The sequence below is a fragment of the Aricia agestis genome, chromosome 7, assembly GCF_905147365.1.
Source record: "Aricia agestis chromosome 7, ilAriAges1.1, whole genome shotgun sequence".
In the NCBI taxonomy this organism is placed as follows: Eukaryota; Metazoa; Arthropoda; class Insecta; order Lepidoptera; family Lycaenidae; genus Aricia; species Aricia agestis.
In genome coordinates, this window is record NC_056412.1 from 10,927,051 (window position 1) to 10,942,461 (window position 15,411).

Below are 15,411 nucleotides of genomic sequence, written 5' to 3' on the forward strand. Positions count from 1 at the left end.
ATACGCCGAAGTATAGGTTTTCTTCGGAACCTCATTGGATTTGCACAAAAGAGTTTGTTCTGCCTGCCGGATTATGGCGCCTAGCTCCCAGATTAGTCACATTTTATACTTTTGATTATGAATTTGGTTTACAGCGTAAACTAATCATAATGATTTGTAATAGTTTTATTTCATTTTGAATTAAAATTACTACGATAATGAAATGAGCTCAACAGCTTCGTATTATGATTTTTAACTGACTTCCAAAAACGAGGAGGTTATACGTTGGGCTGTGGATATATTTTTTTTATGTATGTTCAACGATTACTCCGCCGTTTGTGAACCGATTTTCAAATTTTTTGTTTTGTTGTATAGGGTATTACTCCAATTTGGTACCATGTTCAGAAAAGTGGTGACCTGATGATGGGATCCATGAGTAATCGAGGGAACTCCTCAAAATTCAAATGGAAACATATGATTTTTTTGGTTTCATATGAAGTATTTTCAGACGTGGGAGAGCCATGCTTCGGCACGAATGGGCCGGCTCGACCGGAGAAATACCACGTCCTCACAGAAAACCGGCGTGAAACAGCGCTTCCGCTGTGTTTCGCCGAGTGAGTGAGTTTACCAGAGGCCCAATCCCCTACCCTTTTCCCTTTCCCTACCCTCCCATATTTCCTTCCGTACCCTCCCCTATTCCCTTCCGTACCCTCCCCTATTCCCTTCCCTACCCTCCCCTATTACCCCTTAAAAGGCCGGCAACGCACCTGCAGCTATTCTGATGCTGCGAGTGTCCATGGGCGACGGAAGTTGCTTTCCATCAGGTGATCCGTTTGCTCGTTTGCCCCCTTATTTCATAAAAAAAAAAAAAAAAAACAAAAAGTATTCCAGGCATATGTTACCAAAAAGTACGATTTTGCACCAGGATATACCATGGTTCGAAGGTTGTGAACAGAACTCCTTACTCCTTATACAGGGTGTAACAAAAATAAGTGATAATACTTTAGGATGGGTACGTGTTCCTTGTAGAGAGTTCATTGTGAAAGTAGCAGCGCTGAAAGACGAAAAATATTTTTCACTTTTGTATGGGCAAGGGCCCGAGCGTCACGAGTTTCCCCATACAAAAGTGAAAAAAATTTTTGGTCTTTCAGCGCTGCTACTTTCACAGTGAACTCCCTACAAGGAACACCTACACACCCTAAAGTATTATCACTTATTTTTGTTACACCCTGTAGATACATGTTTAGGGGTTTCGGCGTTGTCTTAAGAAAGGTAAGCATATACTACTATGCAAATTTCATTAATCATCATCACCACCATTCCACCATACATCCATGAGTAATCGAGGGAACTCCTCAAAATTTATATGGAAACATATAGTGATTTCAATTTTTTAAGAAGTATCCAAGCATATGCTACCAAAAAGCAAGATTTTGCAATAAGATATACCATGGTTCCGAAGGTGCTAAGAGAACTCCGGATTCCTTATAAATACAAGTTTGCGGCTTTCGGAGTCGGTTTAAGAACTGAAAGCATATGCTACTATGCAAGTTACATTCATCATCATCATCACTACCACCAGTCACCACACCATGAATTATCTAATTATAACCCTTATTAATTTTTAAGTCGGTACCAGTCTTAAATATTAAAAATATTTTGTCATAGAACTCAGCATTCGTAGCTGGTACCGTCTTCAAAATAATGACGATTGTGTACATAGAAATAGTTGAGCTGTAGGAGAGTTATTCATTAGGCACATTAAAGAGTAAGAATTATTTAACACTTTTTTGTTCATTATAAATTATTATTGTTTTTAAGCCGGAAGTCGGTTTTAATTTTTTGTTAAAAATAATAATTGTAAATGTTATTTCTCTACATCCAGCTTAATCGCCTAAGTAGGTTTATGTTTCCAGAAATAATACACTGCACTTATAAAAAACAATTTATTATGATTTTAGCACGATTCGAAATATTTGGAATGTAATAAATTCTTAGATAGTGGGCATACATCTACCGTCTGGGGTGCGCTTAAATCCCGTGGAGCAGCCGCCGGCGAAGTTTTCTCTTCCATCCTTTTCTGTTGCCGTTTTACTCGCAGGAGCGACGGTCGTAGTGGGTGGTTTCGTCGTGGTGGGTGGCTCTGTGACCGCTACCGGTGTGGTCGGCACCTGAGGCGGATTCTCGTACGACCGTACATCACCTTCATCGGGATCCTTGAAGGTTATGGCGTTGTCGACGGCGTTTTTCACGTTAGTCGGCGCACTCAGTAACCCGTTCAGAACGTTATCCGGTATTAGCCCCCCATTAGTTTGAGCCAAACAAACGAGTAAGGCACAGAGAACTAAACACAGATACTTCATTTTGCAGTTCACGTTGATACTTTAAGACTCGTCGAGGCGAGTGAGGCCGAGCCGCCCGCGATAGAGTTATCTCGCCTGACCTGTTGGCCTCCGCAGACGCACACACACTCGTGATTCTGCGAAATGCACGTTAAAGAAGTGAGCACACTGAGACGGGCCGTGCCGGGGCTCAGCGTGCCGGGGCTCATCGCAAAAATCCGCCTCCATACAATTTGTATGGAAGCGGAAATCCGCTGCGCCCCGACACAGTGTGCGATACGCGCATCCGCTTCCATACAAATTGTATGGCGGCGGATTTTTGCGATGAGCCCCGGCACCCTGAGCCCCGGTACGGCCCGTCTCAGTGTGCTCACTCCTTAATACCGTTCTTTTAAACAAGATAAACATACGGATTTACCTTTTATTGTAAAAATTTTTCCTAACGTGTATTTTAAAAGTAGGTACATAAATTAATTATGAACATAATAATTTTTAAATGTTCAAAGTTCAAAGGAGCCTTTGCTCTCCTTATTGCCAACAAAATCCTTCCCCGTCGATTGTGAGCTGCAGCCTTCGAGACTAAATTAACTAAGCCGGTTCAAACTTCCCGGGCAAAGAAACTTGTAAATAGTTTAAATGCAAAAGAAGCAGAAACGATATTCCTTTCACGTGGAATAAAGGCGCTCAATATTTGAATAACGAGAAAGACATTTCGTGAAAAATATTGGTTCTACAAAAAGTCCCGAAACGGTAACGTTTGAAAAACAATATCTGCCCGATGTCTCAGTCAATCGAAGCGGAGTCAATGGGGTCTTTGCAAAAATGTCACGTAATATGTAAATCGGCGAGATCGCGATGTGTCCCGACTGTCAAACCCACCCGCGCCGCGATCTCTCTCTCAATGATGACTTCACTTCATAGACCCTTAGGGGTTAAAGTTTTCTCGCAAACAGATTTTTATGGTCAGTTTTATTCGGCCCGTAAAATATTCGATATGTTCCTTCCGAGTTGATTGAATTCTAGTTCGGTTTATTGTTATGATTTGGGGTAGTTTTGTAACTCTGTTCGTTACTGTCGAAGGCCAACTCTTTTTTAAGAATGGGATACAATTTGATGAAGTTAGAGTTTCGATCGGTGATCGAATTCGCGAGGGACGACAAGGATTTAATCCTCTCATTAAAGCGGCGGCGTTAAAACCCACTAAAATATTAAAGACGTGTTCCTTGATACGGCGGAGTACTTTTATCCGGAGTGACGCGGACGGAGCTTAATGGTGCAACAATTTTACGCGAATCTCACGGCGCGCGGCGCGACGCCTTTGTTTAAATATGCAACATGTCACCACCGTTGACGTACTCGAAATATTACAACGTTCGCCCGTTAGCATAATAAAACGAGCATCGCTACAGGCGGCGCATTAAATTGCACTAACGAGGTGTGCCGGGAAATCAAATGTCACACTCATTATGCCACATTTTCTACACTAAAACACCTAAAAATATCACTTTGACAGCGCCAGGTGAACTTTGGTGAAAATGTTCACAAAGCGTTTTGAAACTGTCGCGAAAACTTATGCTATTTTCACACGGAAAATGAATAATCTGCTTGCAATTTATATATGAAATTAAGTTGGTATATTTCGAAATTGGTTAGACACTAACACTTTCGGAATTGCCATGGATTGTAATGACAATCACCGAGGGGACTAATCCGGCGGGAAAAACCGACGTAAAAAACTCGTACAAAGTCATGTCTTAACGAGAACATAGAATAACATCACATCTATGAGTATGTTTTTATAATATCTAACATATCACTTTGTACCAAGGCGCCGAGAACAGGTGAAATTATTCACGGAACCGTACCGTGGAACTCGCAGTATCATTACCTAATTGAAATAATTTCTAATTATCTGTTTGTAATATTGTTCCTCGGTCGATACAGTTTACGGGTACTCGGTGGATTGTTTTAGTAACAAGTTAGTGTTTCGATTAAGCACTTAACTGTTCCGTGAATTCTATTAGGTTCTGTTGTTTCCCGTGTGTGATGGGTGATGTATAAAGTTGTAAGCTCTTATCTTTTCCGTTGCATTCATTAATGCAATGCGAAAGTCTATCTATATCTTAATGTGTCTGTCCAAACTTGAATTACTGTATCAATTTTGATTATTTCAGCATAAAAATACTAAAAATCTCCACAACAAACAACCTCAAAGATTAAGCCATTTAAATTTCTCACACCTTTTCAATTGTAAGAAGTAAATAAAGACCTGATTGAAATCCCTGAAAGCAGTTGAAATACAATAATCGGGATCACATCTGTAGCAGTAAAAAACTGGGACAATCTAATGAAGTAATCGGATAACTACGATAAGAACTTAGCGAGGTGAAAGAGTTCGCAATTCCATTTGGCTTCGGGGCGGCTCTATATTGCACGGAACTTAATTCAGAACGAACTTTGAATTGGAAAATAATTTCCGAGCGTTGCGTTACTTCAATTACATTTTAATATATAAAGTTCTGTTTATGTTTTCTATTATAATTTGAGTTTAGTAGATATTAAATAGTCTGAGAATCAACAAGGAAATTAAATGTAAGAATTTTTATGGATACATGTTCAGAAGAACACAAAGAATGGGTCTTTTATAGGTGAATTGGATATTTTGATATAACATGGTAGTTATTTTAATTATTATTACAAGGTATGTATTAATTTGTTTTCGTAAATCATCGAACAATCGATCATAATTCTTTAAATTATTAAGCAATACAAAATAAAAAATCGGCCAAGTGCGAGTCAGACTCGCGCACGAAGGTTTCCGTACCATATAAGCGCGAAAAAAGGCAATTTATTTCATATTTATTTAAATTTAATTTAATTATATTAATTATTGAAGTGCTAATACTATGTACATTTATTACTCTATGATACTATTAAGTATTTTGTGAATATTTCAATTGCCTACGTGTAGCCATATGCCATATTGATATAGAGAAAAAAAGGACAAAAAATCACGTTTGTGGCATACCACAAACGTGATTTTTTTGTCCTTTTTAAATATTTATTTTATTTTTAGTATTTGTCGTTACAGCGGCAACAGAAATACACAATCTGTGAAATTTTCAGAAGTCTACCTATAACGGTTTTTGAGATACAGCCTGGAGACAGACAGACGGACAGACATCGAAGTCTCAGTAATAGGGTCCCGTTTTTACCCTTTGGGTATGGAACCATAAAAATTAAGGTAGGTGGTAAGTTAATGCCGCTTGACGCCTTTATAGTAATATTTTTTACTCGCTCGTCTTGTTGCAAACTAAACGAATACCTATGGTTTCTTACCTAAAAATATTATATTATTATGGTAAAATTTTGTTCACAACATTAGAAGTAAGAACCAAAGTCCGCACCTCACATTTTCCTGTTCAGCCAAACATCATGAGCTATAAATAATGTTTAATACTCAGAAGCGTCATAGATAATGATCGTTCTCAGTAAATATCCTCCTTGGTACTCGCGCTGCATCGCGGCAGTATTTCCTCATAGACGCCACGTAGATTGAACCGGAGTAAGGCGGCCGTAACTCACATTACCCCCGTAATCTCGACCGGTGACAATAATCCCACTCATACATACCGGTTAAGTCCACTATTGTACGTTTTCTCGTCGTATTATAATGAAAAAATATTAACACTGTTAGGTCCGAAGTGACCACATTTATAAACTACTACGAAGGGATTCTGGCTATGTATGTGCTCTCGGCGGCTAAACTATAAGAATAAGAATAATTTTATTCATTTTAAGTGACAGAAAACACCACCATTATAAAATATACAGAAAAATAATACAATATTATAATTTAAACAAAGACAAAAAGCAGGAAAAAAAAATAAAACATTCTAAAACAAACAAAACATGCGTTATAAAAAAAGGCAGTGCTCTGCCACGAAAAAAATAAAAGGGGGGTCGCTCAGGTTCTGACAGAAGCGTTGCCGCTGTCCCTGGTTTTCCGTGACCACCTGTCCCCGTAGTATGTAAAACTTGTATACTATGTATATAAACATTTAAATATTATATTCATTTAAATAATACTTTATATTTAAATACTACTACTTTATATTTATTTAAAAACTACTGGTTCGATTTCAACTTATGAGCTGTTATTAGATTTGTATTTTATTTTAAACTAATAACTTGCTTACAATAATTCTTCCACTAATTTTAGCGTAGTCTAATGTCTAATATTTTTTTTAATTGTTTAATTTCAATGCTGAGCCATTTAAACACTAGGTTTAGTTTAGTTAGCCATTAAAACAACATTGAACAACAAAAACTGAAATATTCCAGTAACCTAATTTAACGACAAAGTAAAAATAAGTGCGTAAATATACCGATGCCATAACTTTGTTACTTTAAAACGTCCGCGTCACACTGAAAAGCTTTTTGCGAAGTGACTATTTTAACCCGTGGTCGGTGGACAAGCAAAGGCAAAATGTCCAGTAACCGCACAAAATATGGGTTATATAAATATTTTATAGAATTTTATGCTGTGCAGTGAAATATTTTTTTCTCACCTCCGGGCGGAAATATATTATAATAGTATCTATGGACGCTTCACACCACGTCAGTCTGGCCCCGTGCTAAGTACCTGAAGGACTTGTGTTACAGGTACCAGACAACGGAAATATATTTAAGATTTTTATTATATCATACACACATAATACACATCCAGACCCGGGAACATTGAAAGCTTTATTTATTCGAATCCCGCCGACGGTGTGTTCGAACCCGTGACCCCCGGCTTGAGCTGTCGGCCTGCCGCACACACCAATTGAGCCACAGAGGTCGTCTTTCGTCAACTTTCTTCCCGCTGCGCTCACCGATGTTGCCGCTTTCCGCCTCCGTCGATGAGAAAAATAGTATACGCACCATGGGCAGTAAATAAGAAAGCCTCAGATCACGTCATGTAATTGTTGGCTTAGGCGAAGCCGAAATTTCTTATTTGCCTGCCCTAGGTGCGTAATGTACTATTTTTGTCTGCATGGCAAAGTTTTCGATTTTTTACCATTTTATACATCTTAAATGAACGAAAACAATCTCTGACTTTCTTGTATGTACTTAAGATGGAATTATCCGCTCTGATACCGTGCTCTCGAAAAAAAAGCAAATGTTGATTCATCTTATCCGAAGTTTTAAAACTATTTTCCAGGGAGTTTACGGCTGAGAGGAGTATTCGTGAAGAAAGTCAAACGCTACGGCAACATTACATCGTTTAAACTCTCCAGTCAATTTGCCCTGTCAAGAACTTCCTTTAAAAGTTTTCGCTTAGACACTGAGTATCAGTCATTTACATATTATTGAATTTTTATACTGGCCCCTAATCTATCAATATGTGGGCTACTTTATTTTCAAAGAAGAGACTTCATTTTGGTTTTTAAATTTCGCTTCAAAACTTTTAAAGCTGTTTTTAACATGGCTTTATGAAATGAAAAGCAGGTTTTATATACGCGGTACGTCAAAGACTATTTAATATGGATTCTAAAAGGTTTCAGCATTATTTTGTTATTGTAGAGATGAAAAATACTAAATTAATGAAGGATAAACACAGCGAATTGTTATTAGATAGTAATTATAGAAGGTTTAGATCACCTGGCATACCTGATTAGTCAATTCAACTAGACTACGACAGCTAAGAATGTATAATGACAAACAGAGCGTCAGGTTTGTCGCGTAATCCACGCAACTAACTGCACATTCAATTTGGACTCGTGCATAATGCATGCGGGCAAGCACGGGCCGGCAGAACATTTGCCGTATCTAATTACGCATTATGCTTTGCCATGTAGACAGGCACGTCTACCATGATGAATATTAGATCATGGGCCGGCCTACAATGCGTCTCGATATTGCTCCCGATCTACCGGTAATTGCTTTGTTCGACTAGCTTAGCGCTAGATGCGGGCGCTATCCTCCGTAGGTATTGTACTGACAGATGTACTGTTCGACCTTATTGATATAGTAATAAAGGACACCGGACGTTTAGGAAGAATAATTTATGTTTTTTGACAATTTCTATAAACGTACGCCAAGTTTTTGCGCGATTTGCAAGCGACAAAACAATTTTCCGCAAATCCTTCGCGTTTGAGGAGGTATAAAAGTATCTATACTAAAAGATAATGTTGATTCTCAGTGTAAAATTGCAAAGCATCTTATCAGATTAGAATTTCTTAAATTAGCATTTACCTCTGACCGAATAATTGGAAATATTACAACGGTAAGACGATGAACATTTCAGCATCATAATTATTGAAAAATGCCCTAAAGATAATAATTTAATCATTAAGTAGTCGTAATATTTCAAGGTAGGTAACTGACAGTGGCGTAACTATAGGGTGGCAGGACTGGCAAAATGCCTCAGGCTCCCGACCCAATAGGGCCCCGATCCAAGATGCCGTAAGGTCAGAAATTTTTTATATATTGTTTTATTATTAACGTGACGATTTTTACTGATAGGGCTCCACCAATTTGCCACCGGCCCCGGATGTTATATTTACGCCACTGGTAACTGAACATCCATACTAATATTATAAATGCGAAAGTGTGTCTGTCTGTCTGTTACCTCTTCACGGCCAAACCGCTGAACCAATATGCCTGAGATTTGGTATGGAAATACTTTGAGTACCCGGAAAGGACATAGGATACTTTTTATCCTGGAAAAATGTACGGTTCCCGCGCGATAAACTAATTTTGACGCAACGGAGTTGCGGGCGTCATCTAGTCTTTTATAATCTGTACCTACTCGCCTCTACCGTTCTTGTCGTATTTCCTCATAAGGGAGGAGAGAGCCGTCATAACTCAGCAACTTAGTTCCCCAGTGTGTTATAAAGATGCCCTTAATACTAGGTATTTATTTTGCAGGAAACTATAGTTGCACTGCTTATAAGCTTACTAGATGATGCCCGCAACTCCGTTGCGCCAAAATTAGTTTATCGCGCGGGAACCGTACATTTTCTGATATATAAGTATCCTATGTCCTTTCCCGGGACTCAAGGTATCTCCATGCCAAATTTAAGCAAAATCGGTTCAGCGGTTTGGGCGTGAAGAGGTAACATACAGACAGACATACAGACACACTTTCGCATTTATAATATTAGTATGGATAAGCAGTATATATTAAAACATCCTTAAAATATTTGGTAAATAAGTACACAAATAACTTCGAAAAGTTTGAAATTCAGTAATAATCCAAGTTAAGTAAATCATAATTTCTCCGTACTGTGCCCAAGTAATGAATAAGTTAATTTAGATTGCAGTAATTAGCAATTGCAGTGTTGATCAGCAACGCACCGGAAATACTTAACTGCAATTAAATTAAAAGTTTGACAAATAATGTAAAGTTATTAAATTAATATTCGTTTCTGACTGCGGCAGCTAGAGCTGGAAACCAAAATATTCCTACACTTTCTAGATGTAGCCAATCCGCATCTTTTTATCTCACCCAGGGGGTAAATAGGGTAACAAATATATTATCACGTAAAGCCACGGGTACATGTTAGGTCGGTGGTACAGATAGGATAAGGTCGTTGTACCGAATAGCCCTTCTCTATTTCACTACTTAACAGCTGGCAGTTCCCACGTCTCCCTCTGGTTATTGGGCCTTCTTGTACGCTTTTTATTGCCTGAACGCAGTTTGAACTCAATTATTTTTATGGTCGAGCAAATTGCTATTTTGTTGCCTCATCACGATTATAAACACAAAATTAGTTCTACGATTGATAGTGTGCTGTGGGGTTAAATCGGCAATTTTCTTACGCTTGTGAGTTGTGACCTTACTAACATAGTATAATGATAATAATTATTATTGCCAACCTTGCCAACAAAAAATGCCAACTTAGTATAATGATTATATTATTATTGTATTATTGTGCCATATGATTAGGTATTTTATGACTGCGCTAGACGTGATAAACTTCACAACGATATTTCGTTGTGAAGTTTATCACGTCGGAACCGTACAATCTATTACGAAATGACACATAATATAATTTCTCGTTCTTTTCTAGTTTAAAAGCATGAAAAATAATTTTAGTTGGTGTCCTAGCTTCATTATTTTCATTTGATCATACCTACTGTCAATCTTATAAGTACTCATTTAGTATTCCTGATATCACACAATGATTTATTAATAGACTTTTTAAATTAAAAGAAAAAGCTTAGGCCTAAAATCGCTACTCATAAAATGTCATTAGATTAGAATTTAAAAACATCCTTAAATTAAGGGTAAAACAATATGATTTCAGTAATTATTCGCATAATTGTAGCTATTAGACAGTTTAATTATTAATAATTAACAAATTTCATGTTGAAACAATACTGCAATATTTGTGTTTAAATGGCGACACATTGCGTTTAATTAGGCTTTCAACGAAAGAATGGTGAACTTTTGCAGATAATTATAATGTATTATTTTTCCCGGAAATAAAACATTATGAAAATAAATTCGTACATGTAATTATAGTACTCGGTAATTTAAATGCTGTTTCTTAATATATTTTGTAGTATCTACAACATAAGTCTCTAAGTGTAAAAACTTAAAAAAAGTAGTATATGCATAATATTATATTAGCCTACTTGTCTGTTCTTAGACCTTGTTGTATTTGTTTTATTAAATTTTGGTACACTTTCTGCGTCCAAACGAAGTTTACCAAATAAATTGACTTATTGCTAAGACGGGAGACGTTAAACGTTGTCTGACAAAATTTGTGTTTGCGGTTTGTGCCTTATAAATTCACTTATTAATATGATTTTCTTTAATACAGTATGTGTGTAACATGAGTTTACTGTGTTTGTCGCTCGGGTACATCAAAATTTAATTACTTTGAAAATTACAGCACAGTAACATCTATTTTGTTTCATCGTCAAATCCTATACTTATAACCATCACGAATATTAAAATTTGCGTAAAAAATATAATAACCCAACCTTTAGTAAAAAATTACGAGGAAAAAGGGGTAGAATAAGTAAACACTGAAAATGTCACATTCCATATTTCATAATCCACTAAACACATCGTAAGTTAAGAAAAAATAAGGTTATAAGCGTACGAGCTCAAAATACCACCAATAGAGCCAGCTCTAGTTTGTATAATATGCAAAAATATGTAAGTTTTAAAGTTAAAAATATCTTAATAAAGGTCGGATGTGTTGTGAATATAGTTGTGAGAATATTCCTCTGGATATTTTGTTAATTCGCATACACCTCTTGTGAGTGCACCAAATTAACATGCCAAATAAAAACTAGCTCATTAAAAGCAAAGTAGCACTCTGGTTTCCTTCTGTATTCTGTTTTACAAAGCTACCTTTCCGAAGTTAGAAACACTTTACTCGTGGACATGTGAAAGGCAGTATGTTTAAAAAAGGTTCGCAACAGTCCTTTGATATCGGTCTCTTTGGTGTCACGAAATCGTATGCACTCGGATACACGTTGTTCGACTAAATGAAACGTTTTGAAATGAAAATTATAGAGGGTTTGGTAAATCGATTACGGATCAATTGCCGATATTGACACGTTTTGAGCAAAGTTATGTTTTGCAGTTAAATATGTGGCAGTTTAAAGTCCTATTTAGAGCCACGCAGCTTCAGTTCCAAAAGTCGTTTTTTTGTTAATTATTTTGGGCACAAGACGCCTTGTCACATTTTTTTTAACCAATGTTATCTTTAAACTGTTACGTTAGGTAGAGACAGATCTTTTAGGTTTTAGTCGCCATTTTTTACCTTTCTTCTTTCAAACTCATAATTATATTACCCAAAAAGAAGAAAAGAGTAAAAGAAACGAAAATTAATTAAAAAAGCTGCAATCATTTCTACACGGATTATTGTACTCGGCAAAACAAGCAACACTAACAATAAAAGTACAAGTCACTAAACGTATTTCCAGAAGCGAGAATTGGATTGGACGGGAAAAAAACGAAACACAGTTTTATTTAAACGACTGATTTGAGAGCAAACACCTAACGTAGACTGGAAGGAAGCAGCCCGCATCTCAGTACAGGGGGCTGCGAGACAGAGCGCTCCTATTCAATTTAAATCTTGGTCATTTTTTGCAATTTCATAAGTTGATACATTTTTGTAATGATTCCGTATGGCAAAAAATTATCAGGGCGAACGAAGCGAGACCTATAGTATATCCCACAACCTGTACATTTTGTGGTACACTTTACGGAAAAACTATCACGCCTATAATCAATAGGCGTGTGCTTTAACATAGTAATCGTTATTTATATGTAGATGTGTTATCATCAGTCAGTCAAGGTGTAACGACGCGAGCCCTCACAAAGCTCGGCTTTTAGCTAGTAGAGTATGAACTTATTCAAAATATTATGTTATGGTAATAGGAATTTCGGGTAGGTATTAGTTTGTATGTTGTCGTGATTACCTTCGCGACATATTATCGTGTTACCGACACATTTGTTGGTTTTAACTCTTTCAACGGTTGCAAAAATGTTAATGATTTACTTAATATTATAAGTCAAACTAGTGCAAACAAATACTACACAAAGTTAACATACGAAGTATGTGACAAATTGTCCAGCATATTATTTACCCTAAGGTCGGCCGAGTCGTCGGTAATATATCATAAGAATTGCTCCGTTAAAATTACCGTGTTTTCTTTGATTACTGTAATCAACGCACCGGGTGCTCCCAACTACGGCTCGGTTCAGGTGACTCTACAGCTGAATTAGCCCGTGTTTTTCTTAAAGGAAGTATTAAAGTAATAAAAACCGAGAACACTTTTATGTCTTAAAATTCTGGGCTAATTTTAATTTGTTTGCAAAGTCACGACGAATTTTTGCTTTTTTTCTCGTGCTCTTTTGAGCACCTTCGCTTTGGTGCGAAATTAAAATTACACTACGAGGAGTTTTTATTGTTACGTTCTCAGCTCCCCGGGATTTAATGAGTGAAATATGTATTGGCAATCATCGGGAGGTAAATTTTCTTCCTTTGTAATTTAATAAACCTTTGCTAAATAATGTTTTTCATCTCCTCTTCTCGACAAAACAAATTACTTCATTTTTGGCGCGAAGACATTAAGAATTTAATTTATCATCTGTAAAATTTTATTCACGGTGTCGTTTGTGAGTTATTTGACTGTCATGGCGGCTCGGTGGAGATTATTGTTAGAGATCTATTGTTTTTCAGACAATGTGAGTCTTTGATTTTTCAGTTTTAATTATATTGCCGTAGGAATTAATTAAAGCGCAAAATTAAAATTATTTAAAAAAACATACTCGATATTATGAACCTCAATATTATGATTCTAATTAAGTAAATATTATTGTTTTTGGATGATCAAACTAACTTTACTGACTGCTGAACAGTTATACATTTTTATCTCGGTAACGTCACACATCTATTGATGATGCAGAAAATTGACAGTGTTGTAATTTTTTTGTTTCAAAGACACAGCCTAGGAGTATTTTTACGTACTTCCTAGGTAGGTAAAAATACTCCTAGGCTGTGTTGTGTGTGTGCTACCTAGGAGTACTTTCGACGACCTCTGTGGCTCAGTTGGTGGCGCGTTATAGTAGCGCAAGCCAGGGGTCGCGGGTTCGAATCCCGCCGACGGAACAAAAAAAAGTTTTCAATGTTCCTGGGTCTTGGATATGTATTAAATATATGTATGATATAATAAAAATCTTAAATATATGTATAACATAAAAGTATTAAATATATTTCCGTTGTCTGGTACCCGTAACACAAGTCCTTCAGGTACTTAACACGGGGCCAGACTGACGTGGTGTAAAGCGTCCATAGATATTATTTTTCGTCATTTCGTGCGGTACAGCCGTAAAGCGTACACCACCAAAATACCTATCAACGACTATAAATGTTTGAAACGTGTTGCCGAGTCAACTTTTTACCTGGAAGGACTTTATCTCTGTCATATGAACATCAACAATGAAATTATTCCCCTGTGTGTGCGTGACGAGTATGACAACAATTTTGATGTCTCTACAACGCTCGCCCTTTGAAAGTCAAATGAGAGTGATGTGGTCGTGTTTTCGTATTTACTGTGAATTAAAGCAAACGTACTTTCAGACATGAAAATTAATATTTGCTTTTCATGTTGATACTTAAAAAAAAAACGTTTTGTCACTTTTCAATAATCTTACCGCGATCGTGTGCGTCCTCGTAATGACTGAAATTAATGTGATGTCGATGATCTTTTGCATTAATTACTAAAAGTATTAGGCAGAAATCAAGTCATAATATTTTTCTAATCCTTCCTACATTTAAAGCATCACCGTTGTACTGCTTATTGTTTGTATAAACTTGAAATTAGTTTTAAGTTTCTTGTTTTTTCGTCAAATGAAATTCAATTAACATTTAATGCAAAATATCATTTACGAAGACTTATAATTGGCTCAAAATAGTAACCCTATCTAACTACTATTCCATTTTAAATCAGCTGTACTGTAGGTTTTCCTTTAAAATTACAATAAAAGAAATAAAATAATAAGTAAAGTTAAATCTATATAATACTAGCTATCCCGGCAAACGTTTCTTTGCCATATAAAATATTTCACCCGTGTTATTTTATTGAAGAGACTAAATAAGTATGTCACCATGGCAACGTCCATCGCTATCCCGTCGCCTCGAGTTGTAATAATTTACTATTATTTATTCGACAAATGCACGTCTTATCAATATAAAAAGTACCCAGTACCCAGTTTGACGACCTCTGTCGCTCAGTGGTGAGCGCGTTGGTAGCTCAAACCGGGGGTCGCGGGTTCGAATCCCGCCGACGGAACAAAAAAAGTTTTCAATGTTCCCGGGTCTGCTGGCCGATTCTGTATCGTACATTTGTGAGTTAATAACTGAGTTAGTAACGAAACGGAGGAGTGAGTAACGGAAAGTGCCACTTTTTGTATTCACTTGCATACAAAAGTGAGACTTTCCGTTGCTCACTCCTCCGTTTCGTTACTAACTCAGTGATTAACTCACAAATGTACGATACAGAATCGGCCAGCTGGATGTGTATTAAATATGTGTATGATATAATAAAAATCTTAAATATATGTATATACTTAGTA

At 36.7% G+C, this 15,411-nt stretch overlaps 1 protein-coding gene across 1 annotated transcript; it reads right to left on the reverse strand.

Annotated features, from left to right (window-relative positions):
- Nucleotides 1-1,973: 1,973 nt before the first annotated feature.
- On the reverse strand, nucleotides 1,974-2,342 carry LOC121729067 (growth-blocking peptide, long form-like). The gene has a single exon (XM_042117455.1). It carries the CDS (start codon nucleotides 2,340-2,342, stop codon nucleotides 1,974-1,976), a length of 369 nt encoding a protein of 122 aa, XP_041973389.1.
- Between the last annotated feature and the right edge of the window lie 13,069 nt (nucleotides 2,343-15,411).